At 37.9% G+C, this 20,329-nt stretch overlaps 1 protein-coding gene across 1 annotated transcript in view; it reads right to left on the bottom strand.

Moving 5' to 3' along the window:
• Positions 1-41: 41 nt before the first annotated feature.
• Positions 42-20,329, bottom strand: part of LOC107718425 (nesprin-2-like) — a 105,749-nt gene continuing 85,461 nt past the window's right edge. The window contains exons 76-93 of the mRNA XM_016525490.1: positions 19,991-20,146; positions 14,713-14,874; positions 12,410-12,576; positions 9,751-9,913; positions 8,835-9,022; positions 8,281-8,431; positions 7,717-7,899; positions 7,456-7,593; positions 7,164-7,358; positions 6,638-6,857; positions 4,607-4,704; positions 4,340-4,466; positions 3,020-3,222; positions 2,712-2,912; positions 2,471-2,599; positions 2,154-2,345; positions 578-627; positions 42-394 (exon numbers count right to left, since the gene is read on the bottom strand). Of these exons, the coding sequence (XP_016380976.1) occupies positions 187-394; positions 578-627; positions 2,154-2,345; positions 2,471-2,599; positions 2,712-2,912; positions 3,020-3,222; positions 4,340-4,466; positions 4,607-4,704; positions 6,638-6,857; positions 7,164-7,358; positions 7,456-7,593; positions 7,717-7,899; positions 8,281-8,431; positions 8,835-9,022; positions 9,751-9,913; positions 12,410-12,576; positions 14,713-14,874; positions 19,991-20,146 (2,931 nt within the window). The 3' untranslated portion in view covers positions 42-186. The remainder of the gene's footprint in view (positions 395-577; positions 628-2,153; positions 2,346-2,470; positions 2,600-2,711; positions 2,913-3,019; positions 3,223-4,339; positions 4,467-4,606; positions 4,705-6,637; positions 6,858-7,163; positions 7,359-7,455; positions 7,594-7,716; positions 7,900-8,280; positions 8,432-8,834; positions 9,023-9,750; positions 9,914-12,409; positions 12,577-14,712; positions 14,875-19,990; positions 20,147-20,329) is intronic.

The following is a 20,329-nucleotide window of genomic DNA, read 5'->3' as shown; positions in this document are numbered from 1 at the left end:
TCATACAATGATTGACGTTTTTCTTTACAGCATTGTGACAAAAAAGGGACAATTTTTTTTTATCACACCCAACTGTAACATTAACAACAAAATTCTCAGTAGTATGGCTCTCAAAGGGGAATAAGTAGTAAAACATCAATACAACCATTCAAATATTGGTTGGACAAAAGTGAGGTGCTGAGAGACTCATGTGGGGGGAGGACCGTTGGTGTAGTGTAACATGGGGTGGAAAGAGCGGGCAAAATTGTTGGAAAAGGTGCAGCTGTAATCGTCTTCAGAAAGAGGCACCAAGCAGGCCAGAACCAACAGCAGGAGGAACAGGAGATGCAGAGGGAAAGCCGCTCGCAGGACCCGATAGAAGAACGAACGCTGAGGTGATGGGTCACGCTTTGGCCTGAAACAGAAAGTTTTACTGCTGATCTTTTCATCTAATCTTATCTTCTTTAAAACAGAAATGTCTATATATACTGTATATGCATTTTTGCTTATATAGCATATATTTTTACAATATTCTATACTATTTAAATCTTCATGAAAAAGGAACAAATTAAAATGATTTATGTGTGTCAAACTCTACCGAGAGCATTGTGTGGATTTCCTGTCTCCCGAAGCATCAGTCATGGACTCCTGCAAACACATGACAGACAATTTCAGCACCTCGCCACAAATCAAAACTACTCAACCAGATCATATCGCTCTAAATTATGAGCATGTAGTATACTTTTAATTTCAATATTGTTTGTAGTATTGTTTGTAGTAAAAACGGCCTTATCTTAGTTAATTATATTTATTTGTTGACATGGTGTGGCAAAAAACTCTCAGATGAAATTATTTTAATGCACACTACCATTCAAAGGTTTGTACTCTTAATTTTTTTAAATATATTTTTTGAAAGAAGTCTCTTATGCTTATCAAAACCTTTAAATAATCAAAAAAGTAATTGTAAATTGTAATTGTAAATTGAATTGTGAAATATACCTTTTTTATTTTAATATAATGTACATTTTTAATAAATTTTAATATATTGTAACAGCCATTATTCCAGTCTTCAGTCACATGATCCTTCAGAAATCATTCTAATATGCTGATTTGCTGCTGAAGAAACATTTCTTATTAGTATCAATGTTGAAAACAGTTGCTGCTTAATATTGTTGTGGAAGCCTTTGTGATTTATCAGGATTCTTTGATGAATAGAAAGTTCAAAATAGATTAAAGGAACACTCCACTATTTTTGAAAATAGGCTCATTTTCCAACTCCTCTAGAGTTAAACAGTTGAGTTTTACCGTTTTCGAATCCATTCAGCTGATCTCCGGGTCTGGCGGTGGCACTTTTAGCTGTAGCTTAGCACAGATCATTGAATCTGATTAGACCGTTAGCATCTCGCTCAAAAATGACCAAAGAGTTTCTATATTTTTCCTATTAAAACTTGACTCTTCTGTAGTTAAATCGTGTACTATGCCTATTTTCAGGCGCTGCGTAATATCATTGCGCCTGCTGCACCCAGAGTATAGTTCCTAGCCATATCGGCCTAGAAAATTTTCATTTTCCGTCGGTCTTAGTACACGATGTAACTACAGAAGGGTCAAGTTTTAAATAGGAAAAATATAGAAACTCTTGGTCATTTTTGAGCGAGATGCTAACGGTCTAATCAGATTCAATGATCTATGCTAAGCTACAGCTAAAAGTGCTACCGCCAGACCCGGAGATCGGCTGAATGGATTCGAAAACGGTAAAACTCAACTGTTTAACTCTAGGGGAGTTGGAAAATGAGCCTATTTTCAAAAATAGTGGAGTGTTCCTTTAAAAAAATTCAATCTATTTACTGTCACTTTTAAACAATTTAATGTGTCCTTGCGGAGTAAAAAAAAAAACGTCTTTGTTTTTTTACATTTAGCCTAAATCTTTCTGACCCCAAACTTTTAAATTGAAAATAAAAAAAGTCTGAATTCATATTTTGAATGCACATTTGACTGCTTCAAATAAATCCACAAGGATCAATGAAGTCTGCAGAACGTCCCATAGAAACCAGTTGGGGATTTCCATGAACAGAGCATTTTTTCAACAAAATGTGCTCATAAAGTGGTATTGTAAAGCATTTTTAAAAAATTTATAAAAATGACTGTAGTGTAAATGACAAAGTTTTCACGCTTACTAATCTCTCCTGAATCGTCTGGTGATCCTGGTCGACTTGACATGACAGTAGTCGTAGTTTGCTTCCAATAACATGGAGTTTTTCCCTAGCTTCAGCACTGTCCTCCCCACCAGCCTCAGGAAGCAGCTCGGAGACGATCGCCTGCAGGGAGTTCACTTGCTTCTGCCTGCCCTGCAGCTCCTCTGCCAGATCCTGCCAACAGGAGGTGCAAAACATAAGCTCACTACACAAATAACAAGACAAACTAGAGGAGTTCTCCACGCCTGAACAGTCTTGGAGAAGCTGATGTTGTTCTGGTTTGGGTTTCTCTGGCTCACCTTCAGCGTGTTCCTGTGTTCCTGAAGCATGGAGGGCTGCACAGAAGGGTCGTTCAGGTTCACTGTGTAGCGTCTGCTCTCTGCATGGGCCAGCCATAGCAGTTGAGAGTGGACCATCTCGTGGAACTCCTACAGGAGGGCAGATGTTCAGTAGTGAGAGATGAAGTTTCATGTGGCATCAATCCCAATAGCTTCAATCTTTCCATTAAGGTTTTGTATAAATGTTTGCCAGATCTCTCACCTGACAGCGTCCTAGGGTGGTGCGCAGACTGTTCTCCCATCCCTCTAGTCCCGCACAAGCCTCTGTCCAGCGGTGATTCATGCTGCGCAGACCCTCCTGAAGCTCAGGTGCTCCTCCTGTAGCCCCCTGCTGCAGCTCTCGCCCACCCAGGTTCAGAGACAGCATCATGGTCTTATAGCGAGCAAATGTCTTCTGCATTTCCTGTGTAATGTGGAACAAAGTATGAAAACATTTCTTTCCCTTTCTAGTGTCTCTGTATTAATAATCTAAAAGATTAGATGCATTCTAGAACTATAACTGATGCTTACTTTAAGTTGTTTGACCCTCTCTTCTAAGATCTCGACACTGACGGATGTCTCGGGCTTCTGCAGTCTGTCCAGCTCAGGGGTGACATGATCCAGCCAGGAAGTGATGTCATGCAGGTCAGAGGTCAGCTGCTGGGGGTCTCTGGTGCTGCACTGCTCTTTACTCACTGCTTGAGCCTGCAGCAGCTCCCAGCGCTCAATCACTCCTGCGGAGAACAAAGGACAAGTTCATAAAGTGAAAAAAAATTAAAAAAATTCTACATGCACATCCATCCATTTTGATCCTGTCTATCCACCAATCCAGTCCTTCATTCATCTAACCAAATCTACTAATTTTCGAACTACGCATCCATCCGTCCATCTACCTATTCATCCATTCCTCCATTTGTCTATCCAACTATCTATCATCAATGCATTCATAAATGTATTTGTCCACCTATCCACTCATCCATCTACGCAACTATCTTTCCACCTATCCACTGAACTGCCCTTCCATTTAACAATCTATCCAGCTATCTATCCTTCCATTTAGCCACCTATCCATCCATCCACCCAACTATCAATCCATCCATCAATCCTTTCATTTGTCTAAACACTTATCTACTCATCTCATCACCTATCATTCCATATGCTTATCCACTGATTCAACCATTCACCCTTTTGTCTATAGATCTATCTACCCACCTTTCCTCTATGCAAACATCTACCCATATCCATCCATCCATCCATTTGTATTTCCACATTTTAATCCATCCATCCATCTCTTCATGCCTACCCACCCATTTAATTTTCAATCCTCATATTTATCCATCCATTTATCCACCAATCCTTCCATTCCTTTACGTCTATTCAACTATCTATCAATTACTCCATCAGTTTATCCACCTATCCACCCATCTAACCACCCATTACATCTAACTATTTATCCATCCATCAGTTTATCCATCAATCCACTGATTCATCATTCCATCTATCCAACCAACCCTCCGTATCTATACATCATATGACCATCCTTCTGTTTATCCACCAATCCATTCATCCATCTACCAACTATCGATCCATCCATCCATCTACAATTTATCTTTTCCATCCATCTATCAGCTGGCATGAAAATGTAATTATGTGCTATTATTGATAAATAAATAGCCTTATGCTTTTAGACTCGTCTAAATAAATTGACAAATAGTCCCTTGCACATGTGGTCTGGGTCAGTGCATGTACCCGACCATTTGTGAAGACTTTTTTTTTTTTTACGTGAACCACTCGGGATGAGTACCAGACAAACATCCTCATGCTCCTCTGTGTTGGACAAAGTGTCAGTACCTGACTGTTTGTCTGCAGTGTTGAGGCCAGTGAGGCCTTGTTCCTCCTGCTGTTCCTCATCATCCAGGATCATAGAAACCTTCTTCACACTCTTAATGCTGCCGCTGCACTCAGACATCAGCTGGACCTGTACATTGCAAAGACACATCATACACGCACCATTACAGTCACTCTTAATACAGGAACTACACATGCACTGAATAAGACAACATGCAAATTTGGTGTTTATGTAAGAGCTGGATTAAGAAGGAAGGGGTATATACTCACGTAGTCTTGTTTAAAAGGAGTGCTGGTGTGTGTAGGTGAGGAGGAGTCCAGCTGGAAGGATTTCCCTTCAGGTGTGTTTTGAAAGTGCCAATTCTGTCCTGTGAGTGTGTGAGAGAGGGAGAGAGAGATTTAACTCAGTACTCAAAACAGGCTACTTCATTTGGGCTGTGACGACAGAAATGGATACAAGAAGTGGAATTATTTAGTTGCATGGATCACGAAGAATCAAATTTTTCTTGATCTTTTGAAGTAATAGAGATTTATGTACTATGAAAAACATATACAGTGGGTATAGAAAAGAACCACCCCCTTTAAAATAATCACATTTTGTTGCTTTGCAGCCTGAAATGAAGATGGACACAGTTTTTGTTTTATCCAGCTGCATTTACTCAGTGCAACTTGTAACATCCAAGTGAAGATATAATGCCAACATTTAAATGCATTTTTTTATTGAATTTAATATTACTTTTTAATGCAGACTTTAAATTGATAAAGTCTGTTATTGCAGGATAAGGAAGTTGGAACTATATTTAATCCAACAGTAAATCGACAGCCTGTGCCTTAGTGGACCAAAGCTGTGATACTCATTTCACATGCTGTTTTTAAAGGCAGAGGGGCAAAACCAGGCCATTTAATTCTAAGGATAAGAGAGAGCATCAAAAATGGTCATGAAAATATAAAATATTAATGTTATTGGCATAAAAACAATTATGAGTGGATTTCAGGAAAAAAAAAGACCCCTTTAAAAACAAAAGCATCAAACATGTCATGTATGCTTCTCCAGTACTGAGCAAAGCTTCAAGAGTGTGAGGTTTAGATAAATGAATGTTATTATCTTTTGCATGAGCATGAAAGCTCTGGAGGAGGATGAGCAGGTGCACTGAGCCGTGTGAGAGGAGGGGACGCAACCTTCCTGTGCCCTCTCTTATACTCCCTGAGATCTGGACACGCCGGATCTCAACCCTCCTCTTTACAAACAGAATCTCCCCACAGGCCAAAATCTTTCATGATAAGAGCACATAGCAGGACAGGGTGAAGGGAGGATGCTTGCATCTTTTGATTTAAGAGAGAAAGTTCTGCACCGAAAGGAAAAATACCAGTCCTTTGATGACCCAGCAAACCCAGTCTATTCATAAGCGTATCGATAGTGATGTGGGAACAGGACAGGATGGAGAGAGAGAGAGAATAATGTGGAAAGAGAGTAAGGAGTAGCGGGGAGGTGTGGGAATGTACAGATGTGGATGCACCAAAAAAAGGTAATACAATTTTGCAGTCATGCAAAACTGAAGCCAAGTGCACGTAAAGGGACATGGAGGCCTACCTAAAGGCTCTCCCAAAGACTTCTTTGTCACCTCAGATGTGAATTCTGGGATTTCTGTGACCTCTGGAGGGAGAGAAAATGAATGGCTAAATCAGCAGTATGACAACCCATTCCAGCATTCAGAGTTCTGGAAAAAGTCTCAGCCACAGACGGACGTGCCAATGGACATAACACTGGCTAGAGCTTGTAAAAATTGTCAGTTGCAATCTGATAACGAAAAATATATTTCAATTTTATCGGACTCCAGATTTAGGCACATGAAAAAAAAATTATGTGGTTACCAGAAAAAAATCTGACAGCTTTTTTTTTGTTGAAATTGTCCAGTCGATTCATGGCTTGAACACCTTGCTCAAAGTCTGGTTACAAAAAGGTGTTTTCACATTAGCGAAATTTCAGTGAAATTTTGCGGATAAGAAGGGCCATTGTCTGCTGTTAACAGCGTAGTGATGCATGAAGTACAGCTCACACAGAAGTTACTTTCAAACCAAGCAGCTTCTTTTGGTCAACGTGGCGAATGTGACCGACTTGAACCCATTGCGAAATCTGGGTGAGGAAATCTTCACACAAAATTCCCAAACACATGGATTCCTATTGAAATTTCGCTGAACAACAATAAACGTGACCACACTTTAAGACTGCTGAGAACCAGCATCATCATCTGCAGTACACTGCACAACTTGAGCAATCAAAACACTTCCATACTTATTTACCTGACAGGGCAGAGAAGGCAGCAGCATCCTCTTCCTCATCATGTGAAGAAGAGCCGCCAACGTCCCCAGTGTGGTCCCACTCCAGAGGGATGGAATCCACATTGACGGGGGTTTCACGGCCCGAGTGCTCCTGAGGTGGCGATAGCAGGCACATGGAGGGCTGGCTGGAGGAGGGGGTGGCCAGTGTCCCTCTGGACTGTTCACCATCAATGACGTCCAGCTGCTCCAAAGACAAAACACTATAATTCATATTCATATAACATGGCCCATATGCAAAGTTATTTGGACAATTTTGCCACATTTGTCACTGTAAGTGTAACTGTTCCACGCTGAATTTTCAGCCGCCATTACTTACTTACTGACCCTAAACTTTTGAATGGTAATGTAGCACAAACACACTTTTCAAGGAAGCTAATTCACAAAAAGACATTAGATAGGTTCCAAAGGCTCTCAAAATGTCCAAATACATTAAGGGCCACAGTATGGTATATGAGAGAATGCAATGAAAAGTGAGCGTATATAATACCGGGCGGAGACTGGTGAGGCGCTGGTGGAATCGGGCCACCCTGCCGAACACCTCTTGACAGTACGTGTGCAGTTCCTCTAACTCATCTTCTATCACAACAGCATCTTGAGGACAGCTCCTCTGAATCAGACCCTCCCCAAAAACGATCAGAGCATCAATCTTATTGGTGTTCATAGTGATCTCTTTCTTAAAACTCTGGAGGGGAAGAGTAAGAAAGTTCAGTTGAATGTAACTCTATCTGTCTATAGACTGACTGAATGACTTAATTTGAAGGAAACCCTTGTTTATTAACCTTCAGCTGTTTCATCTTGTCTTGGAGATGGCTCTCTGAGAAGTTCTCCACATTGGTCAGCTGGAGGTCTATCTCAGTCAGCCAGACGAGGAGGCTCTCACGGGTTCCCTCAAACTCTTCTCTCTGACATGTGAAATGCTAAATGAGGGGAAAAAAAGGGAGGAAAAAGAAAATGTATTGGGAGAGGTTCGTTTATGCACTCAAGTAAACTGCATAGATGACATAAAAAAAAAGTAGTGTGTCTGTGTCCTCAGTCCTCACCCGGAGTCTGCGCAGTATTGCAGCCACTCTCCTTTGGAGCGCGTCCCAGCGCTGGTTCCCCTGATGCACCATGGCCCGGAGTCTGCTGGCTGCATCGGCCCGGTTCTCCCGCGCTAGTCGTCTGTACTGGTTATTAATAATTTCCAGCTGGGTCAGACTCTCATGCACTTGCCTTTGGAAAACCTAAAACAACAAATCAAACACTACTATGACCACAAAAACTAATTTCAGAACTGCTATTACTGTTTACTCTATTAAATTAAAGCTGGATATTCAAAAATATCTACTTTAACACTCAATTTCCATGCATAGAGAGAGTGTGTTTTTAACATTAGAAACATTTCAGAAGTCATGCTTGAATGACTAAAACATTCAGTAAATGAAAAACTGCTGACAGGCCATAGATGATTGCTTGAGGAATCTGATATTCCCCTAATCGTACTAATCGTGTTCCTAAAACATTAGGATGAAACATTTCACTTGCACTAAATGAAGTAAACATAATGCTGTCCAGTAGCACAGCCATTCGAAGACTCATAGTTTAACATTTTGTTGGAATCAAACCTCATATTTCTGAAGTTCCTCTTTGGCGTCAGTGTACACGATGTCTGATGAATTGGGTTCAGCAGCAGAGCGCTCAGCCACGTTCAGCCAGTCCTCGAAGGAAGAGTAATCCTCCTGAAATTTACACCACAGTCGCCACGTCTCCTCAATCCTGCAAACAGACATGAGTGATTAAAAACAAAGAGTCTTTTATATAAATTTATATTTACATAAATCATAACATAAGTGTGGGCACTTACTTTAAATATTTTCATTTATAATATTTATTGTAATTCATGTTATGCTTATTTACCAAATATATGATGTCATTTTCTCAAAACCCATAGTCTGTTCGACTCAAGTGTTTGGTGACGTTACAGGGCATTAAAAATGAACACATTTTATCATGCAAAGTGAATTTTTACGGATATCCCTTGCTCAGCAGGGAGCTGCGAATTGGAAATCCAGAGTGAACTGAAACTTCCTTCCCATAAAGGGATGCAACAGAATGACTAAACATCAGTGAACATTGATAGAGTGTTTGAGATTGGACTCATCTGGATAAATGGCCATACCTCAGCCTCCTCTCCAGAGACGTGGAGCAGATATTTCTCCAGCGCTGGTCCAAGCGCTGCGTGGTCTGCTGGATGGAGTCATTCTCTCCATCACTGCTGCAGGCATCCTCATCGTGCAGAAGCACGTCACAAAGGGTGAGAACAGATGCCACCCTTTCAGTGTGCTGCTCGATGTCACGCTGCAGATCCTAAACACGCGCATACATATGTTAAGGTCATTCCTGTCACTTTATCAAACAGATGAAAGATAAGCCTAACTTCAACCAGCTTTGTATCATTATAATGTCGGTAGTATATGGAAAAAAATTTGTTAAAACTACACATCAAGCTTCCACATTTGTTGTAATTCTGCCAATGGACAGTCAGACTGACAGAGAGGTGGTACCCAAATCAGAAGTGCATTATGAGTGTTGAAGTTTTTGGCAAAAGGGAATGCCGCAGCCCTTTTTCTGATTTTAGAAATGTTTTCACGTTTACACTGCATAGACAGTCATGTTTTATTGGAAGCTTATTTTGCCAGCAATTAATTAGCCCTTTAAACAGTCTGTATATCATGAAAAAGAGTAATCGGAAATAATTAATTTAAATGAAAGACAATTAAATTAATCAAATATTATTAATAAATTAATCCAAATTTTGATTTAAAAAATCATAGCAAAAATATCACAACATCCCTCAAACTAGACAAATTCACCTGATTAGAAAAAAAAGCATATTAAGGCTTCTTTTCAGACAATCTATCTGGAATAAGTTGTTGCATCGGCAAGATTTTTCACCTGTTTATGCATTTATAAATAAATAAACAAAAATCTGCCAGTCCCACAAGACAAAATACACCTATACTAATCTACAATCTGGTATTTCAGCTGATTGAATATTCTATTATATCCTTTTTATAAACTCTTGATTTGCTGACCTGTTGCTCAGCCAGTCTCTTTTGGATCTCATCTCTATGGCAGATACTGTAGTGAATGGGTTTGGCCAGCTCAGCTTCAATGCGAGTGAGCCAAGAGCGAAGGTTATTCATGTTCTTATCCAACTGCTGCACTGTCACCAGGGTTTCTGTCAGCTTTTTCACCCTGAAAGAGAGAGAGATTACATATTCATTTTGAATCCAGAGCATTATCAAAAAGACCATTTTGGAAAAAAACTTGTGATACCATAAATGATCATGGACGTTTTGATTAAAACCTGAATGTGACCAAAAGTCCTCTATAATCTCCACTAGATACAAATGTATTTTATTTATTGAAAAAAATAATATTGTGTGCCATTTTTTTAATGAAAAAGACTAACCCCTTTATTAATCAAACAAGTAACTGTTTTCTTTGGTATCTGAGATGGTGTAGTTTGACAGGAACCCAATGAAATCAAAGTTCAGCGTGCTACGCTTGCCGTGAAACACAACTAAAAAAAAAGGTCTGATAACCCCAGGTCAGATGAAACTGAAACACAGACAAAGGGTGTTTGTCCCATAGGGATTAGATTGAACCATTTAAGTGTGACAGTGTGAAGCTTCTCGTTACGTTGTTTGAGTGACCGCATGGCCTCGCAAACCGTCTGAGCAGCCATACCTACAGATGGCCGGCTGTGTGATTATAGCGTGCCCGAGTACACACTGTCCCCCTGGCCCCATTGTGCCCCTGTTCATAAAAGATAATATGAGGTGACAGACCATTGCCCCCCACCACCCCCTCCACCCCATTCGAGCTATACAGAGGGACTAGAACAAACTACAGAAGCCTGAACAAGCCATATGGCAAAGCTGAAGCTAACGACACTAGTGAGGGCTACGCTAATTCCACTCTCCTTCAGTACTAGCACCATCTGGCTGCTTCAGAACATGGCATACTGCAGGACTGACCAATAACATGAGAGGCTGGCGACGTCACAGAAAAGATTGGAAAGCACTTGTTTGTTATTGCTTGCTTAGGACCACCACCTGATTCATACACTCCGTATGTGCAAATTTCCAGCAGACTGAATGATTATGACAGCATATGCCAGATGTGGTAACCATCCAAAGTACTGAAGACCACATGATACCACATCAAGAAATAAATGAGTACATGCAGACTCGAGACTCACCTTTGAATAAGTAAATATAAATAAAATAAGCAAATTAGTTGTATTAGTGGGGAAAATTTGCTGTAAATTGGCAAGGAGAAATTATATGATTTATAATATAAAATTATATGATGTATTCTATTAACTGAACTTTGTGGAAGTCATCTATAACACTGAGGAAAAATAGAACAATGACCTTTCCAAAAAAAGAAAAAAAAAGAAAAAAGTCTAATAAGGCAACTTGCTCCACATTAGGGGTGCATTGAATTGCATCATGGGACAGGCTGAGTCACTGGGGGACACATGAATGATTTCATTTAAAAAATAAATCTCCACTCTAAAGTCTTTATAAAGCAGCCAGGAAAAGGTTTAATATTCATAATGTTTCAATATAGTGAAACAGTTTTAAACACTTAAACAGTACCAGTGTTATTTTAGTATTGTTTATATGCAATTATAAGATTAATTTATATTTTGAATTCGCTTTTATTTTTACATTTTGAGTTTTCATTTTAATTTTAGTTATTTGTTATTATTTTTGTTATTTGCTTTGGTGATTTTATACTTTTTTTTTTACATTTCTACATAGCTTTAATTTACTTTCTTTAGTAATTCTAGTACTTCTTAATCATTATTTCATTTTATTTCAGTTAGTTGCCAAGGCAACATTTTTAATTTGTTTAAAATTTGTTTAAAATGATCATTTTTTAACTTAATATTTATATTTACATTTTATTTCAGGTTTTGGTTAATAACACTGAACAGTATTTATAATAATAATAATAATAATTCAGTAATACATAAGCATACTTATAACAATATTATGACAGCATAATATCACATTAATATAATAATGCTATATGCTAGTAATTCCTGAATTTAATTACTATTTGTTGAGCTGTGTGACACAGTTTACCCACAAACCCTTGTACAAAAAAAATATTTCACCTGTCATACAGAACAAAACTGACAACCGAGACACACACAAACTTTTAACATAAATAAGGCTTTTCATATATGCATTTCTTTCTAACTACACAGTTCGGCACAATTTGCTGGAAAAAGGCACTTCTTACACCACTTTCCTCTACATGTTTGTATTTGCACAGGAAAGTTATTTTCTCAGCATCAGCTTTTTGAACTACTTGCTAACCATCAGTCTCACATTAAAGGCTTAAGCACTTTTTGTTTTTCAGTCTAAATAAAAGAATCTGTTAAATGCCTCAAAAATCTATATTAAAGTCTAATCAAAGGCTTAATCACCACCAACAGTCTAAATGAGGAATAAATCCACAAATGAATGAATGAATCAATCAGTCCTTGAATGGAAACCAGAAATGATGCTGACTAAGGCTTTCAAACAAACAAAGAGCTTTTAATCAGCCATTAATCAGTGGATACAGAGCAACAATAGTAAACATCAGGCAAACAGGAAAGAAATGAGTTTTATCAAATTAGCATTTCTTCACTACAGTTCAATGTGGTTCATTTGTTTTTATTTTGCTCACCTGGCCTCAATGTGGTCGAACAGGTGCTGCCAGCGGTCGTTGACATCGCGCAAGGCCCCGTGAATCTCTGCCTCCTTAGCCTTGTCGCTGGCCAATAGGAGCTGCTCGCCCAGCTGCTTGAGGTGGCTCTTGTTCTCGCTGAAGAGATTAATCTCCTCCATACAGTCCTAAAGAGAGATGTGCACAATGAGCACTGGCCTGTCTCTCATGTGCTTTAGTCATTAACACATCCATCCCAAACAAAACCGACTAACTGCACTTTGTCTCTAGATGGGTATGACAGCTGTCAAAACTATGTTCCTTCTCTCAGCATGGGCCCTCTTTAAAGGAGAGGAACAATTATTCACACTGACCCCTCAGCAGCCCAAATCCTTTTCACTTTCTCCTCTGCTATTAAGGGTTCACCTGTTTTGTTTAGTACAACCTAGCTCAGTTTCAACAGCAGGATTCTTGTCAGCAGAGTTATTACAGTTAACTAAATCTACAGCCATAAAAAAACATGAAATAAAAGTTAACTGAAAGTAAATAAAGTATTAATTTTTTTTTAAAATAATTAATAAAAAATAATAATTCTCGTTTTCATTTAGTTTAACTTGATGCAGTAAAATAACTAAGAAATATTAGCTAAAATGAAAACAGAAATTATCAAAATAAAAATAAATTCGGCCCCACTTTATATTAAGTGGCCTTAACTACTATGCACTTACATCAAAAATTAAGTACAATGTACTTATTGTGGTCATATTGTATTGCAAAACACTTTTGCTGCTATTGAGGTGGGATACGGGTAAGGTTAGGGACAGGTTTGGTGGTCTAGGTAGGTTTAAGGGTGGGTTAAGGTGTAAGGGATGGGTCAACAGTGTAATTATAAATGTAATTACAGAAATTAATTACAGATGTAATTACATGCAGGTATTTTTAAAATATAAGTACAATGTAAAAACATGTATGTACACTAAGTGCATTGTACCAAATTATTAATTTAAATGCAAGTACATAGTTGTTAAGGCCACTTAATATAAAGTGGGTTCATAAATTCAAAATATTAATAGCAAAATGACAGTAAAATAGCAATGGCCATCAGTAACGGTGCTAGAAAGAGACCAGCATTCTGATGTGTGATCATTAGTGACGTGGCCTGGCTGAAACCCTCCAAAATCTCAATGGTAAACTATGTGCTAATGACTGCAGAGTGCTTGAGGTTGCACTGTCTGATGGTGAGAGAGAAACTGCACATACGAGGTTATTGTTGTGTATGAACAAAGAGGTAAACAAATGAACACAGTTATGTGGTACAGCACTCTGCCCTCAATTTTATAGTACATAGAGTAAACTAGATTAAAGCTAATCTTTCATATTTTTTTAGAAATAATGTACATTTGTAGCATATTTGAGTAAAAAAGAACGAATGCTATGTGAGTGGATAGAATAGAGCCTCTGCGAAATGTAAAATCTGTGGGGCCTCCCTTGGGAATGCTTAAGCGTGCTGTTCATTTGAGACTGCTTTAATCCTTCGTAGATACTCATAATAGCATATAGTACCATATAATACCATATTACCGACCTACTTAAGCTCCTTACAAATGTACAACACAAACTCGCCATGACAAAGGCACATAGAAACAGACTCATGTGATACCTTTGTCTAAAATGATCTTAAAGTGGCGTGTTGTTATGGTTATGTAACCACAAAAACAGGGAGTTGAGCAATTTAATTAATTACTAAATTACTAAATTAATTTATTAATAAATTAATACTTTTATTAAGCAAGGGTGCATTACATTGATCAAAATGTGACAGTAAATTATTTATATAATTTATAATTCATTTAAAATTATAATTTTGAAATAAATGCTGCATCAATCAAACAATTCTAAAAAATATATATATAACAGTTTACAAAAATATTATGATTTGACATCTGACATGCTATGATATAAATATAAATGATTTCTGAAGGATCATGTGACACTGGAGTAACAGCTGCTGAAAATTCAGCCCTGTCACCACAGGAATAAATTACTTTTTAAAAATATATTAAAATAGAAAGCAGTTATTTTAAATTGTAATAACATTTCACGTTATTACTGTTTTACTGTATTTTTGATCAAATTAATACAGCCTTGGTGAGCACAAGAAACGTCTTTAAAAAATCTTATTGACCACAAACTTTTGACAAGCGGTAGTGCAGGTCATATAGTTATAGAACAAAACGCTGGGTGGGAATTTTACATTTTGGATGAATTATCCCTTTTTAAGGGATTAGAAAAATCATAGCAATGAAAAGGAAACCAAATTTTACCTTTTTAAGTTTCTCCACCATTTCCTCAATACTAAGGTTTTCACCCCTATGTGCCACTTTTTTCTCCATCTGTGTCAGCCAGTCACAGAGCTCCTTGTTTTTATCATTGAAGATGATCCAGGCGTTCAGGCGATCAGCTATTTCCTGTTTGCGAAGGGACACCTACACACAAGAGGAAGAATAAAGGGTTAAAATGCTTCAGCATGGCAAAATACAGTCTTTAAAAAAACATTCTTACAGTTAGTACAGAAAAGTTTCTACATATCAACACTTATTTCATTTTTTCATTTTATTTTTCATTATAATGACATTTTTTTCATTCAGGAAATATCTTTGAGAGCACATGGCCTACTCTCAAGTTCTAGAGAGAGTACATAAGAACTTGCACTTTGTCCTCACTGAATTTTGTAATGTGCTCTTGAAGTGACAGGCCAGTTCCTAATTCACATGTGAGAAAAGACTTGAAAACAACTCAGTACAAAGGTGTCAGGTTACAACTATATGACTTTATTCTTTAAAAGCTGGCCATCTGAAAGGTTTTTAAAAAAACTTTCATCTCACGCTGTGAGATTGATTACTGGACTGTTAAGCAAAAGAGTACAGCAAAGGCCCACTCGCAAAGGCCAATCATGTTAAAGACACTATTATTTCCTCATAAAAACAAAAATGGACTCTTCCTCATCAAGGCTTAATCAACAAGAAATAAAATCATTCTCAGCAGTTGGGTTATTAACACATTTCTAAAGTGACATGATTATATCAACATGTGTTTTTTCTTTAGTAAAGATCTTGGTAATAGTTTGGGTGTATTAAAATACAGTAGAATTCAGTTGGCAGATAAAAGCACTTTGTTTGACAACCATCAAAGCTAAGCAGGAATTGTAAACCATCTCTGCCAATTGACGACTATTACCCATGTAATCATGTAAAAAAAAATGTTCACAATCAACTGTATTCTTAAAGGAGTCGCCAAAAAAACGTAAGCAATGAGTACATTTAAAGTTAGCTGATTTTACACTATAGAGCAGGGTTCAAAAGGCTGAGAACACTAGTGAAAATGCTTCTATTTTTTCATGGAATAAATAAATATCTGATTTTATTACATATTACATAATTTGTGAAAGCAGGACAGTTGCAATAAAAATATACTCTACTTTTCCAAAATATTAAAATAGAAAACTTTAAATTGTAATAATACATCAAAATATTTCTTTTATTACAGTTTTTTTTTTTTTTTTTTTTAATGAAATAAATGCAGCTTTGGTGAGCATTTTTCAAAAACATTAAAAAAAAATCTTACTGATACCAAACTTTTGAACGGCAGTGTACATGAATTTCAGAATGATTTAGTATTTGGTTTGCTTCCCTTTTGCTTTAATAACTTCATGTTCAGCATGATTTAAGTTGATCCTAAATCTATTAAGTGGAAGCAAGAACATCTGACTATCTGCACAATGCCATCACAAACTTGCCTACATTTCATTGGTTAATAAATTGTGACAAAAAATCTTTTTTTTTTCTTCTTTATTTTATGCCAACTTTTCCTTTCAGTTTTTCTCTATATCTTTTTATATAACCTTTGTCCTAAAAAAATTCTTTAATCTTAAATAATTTTTGTATTTTATATGATAATTTCTTCTTGTATTTTTTCTCTATATATTTTTCCAAATCCTCAAAATGTTGGTTTATTTCCAGGTTAAATAAATAAAATAAGACATTATCAATTACATTATCAATACAGCCGAATGACCTGAATCTGGGATTCTAACTGGTTGTTTGGTTGCCTGTCATCACTCAGAAAAATATATTACCTTGATGAGCTGTATGTGTGACTTTAGATCTTCTAGCTTCTCTGGCAACGGACTCTTCAGTCTTGCTTTTATCTCTTCCAGTTTGAAAGCACTATCAGCCAGGCCAGTTTCACAGAGCTTCCAGTTCTGCAAAGAAACAGAAGAATCTCTTAATTTAAGGTAGAAGATGTTTGTCTCTATAATCTTTTCTACACTGTGAAAAACAACACCAGATCATACATTTTTTGACTTAAACGAATCTTCCAATTCAATACAGTATTGAGCTCTAACACCAGTACCTTTGTGTGGCATAATGTCAATTAAATAATTTTGATCTTGATCCTGGAACATTCCTTTAACTGTCTATAAGTTCTGGTTATGAGAGCCACTGATGTGCTTGTATTTTGGGTGCTGTCACTGTGTTATCTCAGATCAGATCACTGAAGAGGGATTTCCCTTTCACATGGGGATACACCATCCCCCACCTATTGTGAGCAAAAGTACACATAAACACACTTCCACCCACATCACTCTCTAAACCCCCTTCAAAACGATGATGTCATCATTCCAAACAGAAGAGCCAATCAGAGCTGGTTATGAGTGGCCGTGACTCTGGTGTTATATAATATCTAACAGTACAGGGGATCAGCCTCTAGTTTAGGGTGACACACAGCCCCACTGTTTGCTGGTGAACACTGATTTACATTTGGCAATAGTCAAAGTTATTCCTTCAAATATGGCCCAAATGCTCCAGGGTGCTAATAAACTACACAGGATTACAAATTTGCACCTTGTCATTAAGAGTCCACATGACAATTTATGCTGTTGGTACGACCATTGTGGCAATGTATATTGCTCTGAAGTCTGTGTGATCTTACATTTTTAAGGTTTTGAAAATCAAGTAGAATGGAATAGAAACACTTCCCAAGCTTTGTTCCCACATCTACCTCTACTTTAGGCCTTAGGGCATTGTGGGATTGTGTGTGAACAATGACAGATGATGTATGATGATCCATGTAGACACCGAACTGCATAGTGGGTTAGTAGCCGTGGTTTTGAAAGCCCTTGTTCTATGTTATATGGCCCAGCTGCCTCATTTATGGATTATGGCGAGATTACAGCTGATCTCTCATCCTCAAAATGAAGCACTCTATTAGAGAAACGCTCAGGAGGGCATGTAGGTCGATGGCGGCTAAGAAAGACCCGCACAATAACCATTGACCAACCAATAACCAAGGATTCAATAAGACAAGGGTGTCAGCACTAATCGGACTGATCCAAATCCTTGCTATGCTTATACTACATATTTTTTTCATTAGCAGGCTAATTCTTGTTTGACATTCTTGCGACATCCAAGCAAAATCATTCAAAACATTTGTCATTACCAAAGACGAAAAAGATAATGAATAAAGTGATAAAGCAACAAGCAAAATAAAAAAATACAATAAAACACCAAATATTGGCAGATCCTATATATATTGAAAAAACTCGATTTATTCCCAACATACTGTAAATGTGAATCATTGACAGTATTATTTGTCAATGAAAACTTTCACATTGTAACCAAAGGCCCACTCGCTTTTACTGCTTTCTGTCAGTAAGGGGCTTGTTTACTAGGATGTACTAACACCAAGACACACTAGGGGAGCGCTTTGTAGTGTCATTTCTAGATTGCTGGGGCTTACATGCAGCCTTTTAAAAAGAACGAAGGCATTTTGCATGCTACATTTGTCAGTGAAGGCTATACACTTTCCTTGATCTATTAATGTCACGCTTAGAGCTGTAAGAGAATGTGATATTGTAGTTTTCCTTCTAAACAAGATATTAATCATGAGGTTAAAAGAAAGCACAAGGACATTGAGGTTAGTTAATCACTTCTATTCATGGCCTTGTTGTTGAATGCATTATTTATGCATTTCCTTGAGCCCAAGCCACTTGCCCAAAAACATATGCAAAGACAAATAAAAGACCTCCTTCTAGAAAACAAGGCCTAGCTTTGCCATCTGTCATTCATTCCAGGGAATGTTTCCACCTGCAACCTGTTGGCCACAGACACTGACGCACAACGTAAACTGACCTCATTGGCTCGGTCCTGGCGTCTGGCCAGAGTTTCAAATAAAGACACGACTGAAAACTCACAACAGCAACTTCACAAACTGAAAAATGGTTGATTAAATATGGTGCCCTGCGTTATGTGGTGATAAGTCTAAGGGCTGGATGTAGGCCATGCAACAATCTGTCCTAAATGTGGCCTTTCTGTTTTTAATTGCTCAGGCCGTTTACAGTTACAAGAGCAACTCCATTCAAATGTCAGCAGGCCATTCAGCTACTTTACTTAATGATGGCAGGCTGGACACCTGCGCTAGACAGATAATCTCAGAAAAAAGTCCTCAGTCAGCCTTTACAATGCCTGGCAAGCAACTTAAAAAATGAGCTACATAAGTAATGCATATTGACGCGTGTTAAAATAGACATTATTTTATTTAATAAAGAGCAAAATTAATGTAATTATAGCAAAGTTGTAATGTTAAGTGTATTGTTTGCCCAGAAATGATAATTCATCATTTACCAAACCCAAAAGACTTTCATTCTCCCGCAGAACACAAAAAGTCATTTTTTGAGAACTATCCTGGCCAATAATATTAAAAATATTATGAAAGTAAATGAGGACGAGAGCTGTCAAGCTCTAAAAAGGGGTCCATGTGTCTCTTGTGCTATATTTAAGTCTACTGAATTCATATGACAGCTTGGTGTGAGTAAAAAATATTAATTTAAGGCATTATACATTAAAAAATAGACCAAAATCTTTTCAGTGAACTGGTTTATAAAACTGGTTTGATTCTAATTTGGTCTGAATGATTTGTTCATGAATTGGACTGATCAAGTTTTTGAGTTCAGCTGTTAATGGCTTAATGATCCTGTCATAGTGGTAACATCCCAATATATGAAGATAATTCCAAGTCTTCTGAAACTAATACAGTGCATGAGACGTATGAACAACTTTCATAATACCTTTATGGGGATTTATGCATCCTTTTTGAATCTTGAATGGGCATTCATTCCCCATTCTTTGTAATGCATGGAAAAGAGTGACTTGTATGATTCAACATTTCTTCTTATGTGCTCCAAAGAAGAAAAAAACATCATACAGTTTGGACCAGCAAGTAGGTAAGTAAATGAAAATGTTCATTTTGGTCTGAACTGTCCCTTTGAGGCAAGTGAAACAATTTTTCTTGTGCTATTTTTCATGTCAGAAACATATGTGTCAGGACATCTTTCTGATGAGAAAACTATTATTATGACTATAAATCTAGATCAATTCACATTTTCCCTCTCTTTTTCTGTGCCATGCGGCACTGTGAAGTTTCCCCCCCACCTTCCAGCGGTGAATCATTGTGTGCCTTTCAATGCTGCCTGGACAACAGCCTCTCTTTCCCTCCTACTCTCACTCTCTCTCTCTCCTCTCACAAACACAAACACTCACTCACCTTCAAGCACAGTTCTTCCCATTGGCTGTGAAGTTCTTCCACCTGTCCTTGGAGCAGAGCGGTGTCTGCGGGCAGCACGTACTGGGACACGTCTGCCTTCATAGTGGTCAGCTCTTTCAGTCCTCCAGCCCAAATCTGCAGCGAGTCCTCGTCCTCCTGCATAACACGGCAACCAGCACCAAGTTAAACTCCCCTTCTCTGCCGCACGCTAACCCTAGTCCTCTCTCACCCTCTCTCTGTGTCACTGTCATTAGCGCTCGGGATTAAGGCCTGCTGGATGGGATGGGGGAGGGGAGAAGGCGGAGAGAGGGAGGTGGGAGTGAGAAGTGTGTGTGTGTG

This window comes from Sinocyclocheilus rhinocerous, unplaced genomic scaffold, assembly GCF_001515625.1.
Source record: "Sinocyclocheilus rhinocerous isolate Xijiao unplaced genomic scaffold, SAMN03320098_v1.1 scaffold453, whole genome shotgun sequence".
Lineage (NCBI taxonomy): Eukaryota > Metazoa > Chordata > Actinopteri > Cypriniformes > Cyprinidae > Sinocyclocheilus > Sinocyclocheilus rhinocerous.
This window is presented reverse-complemented; position numbering and strand designations above follow the sequence as displayed.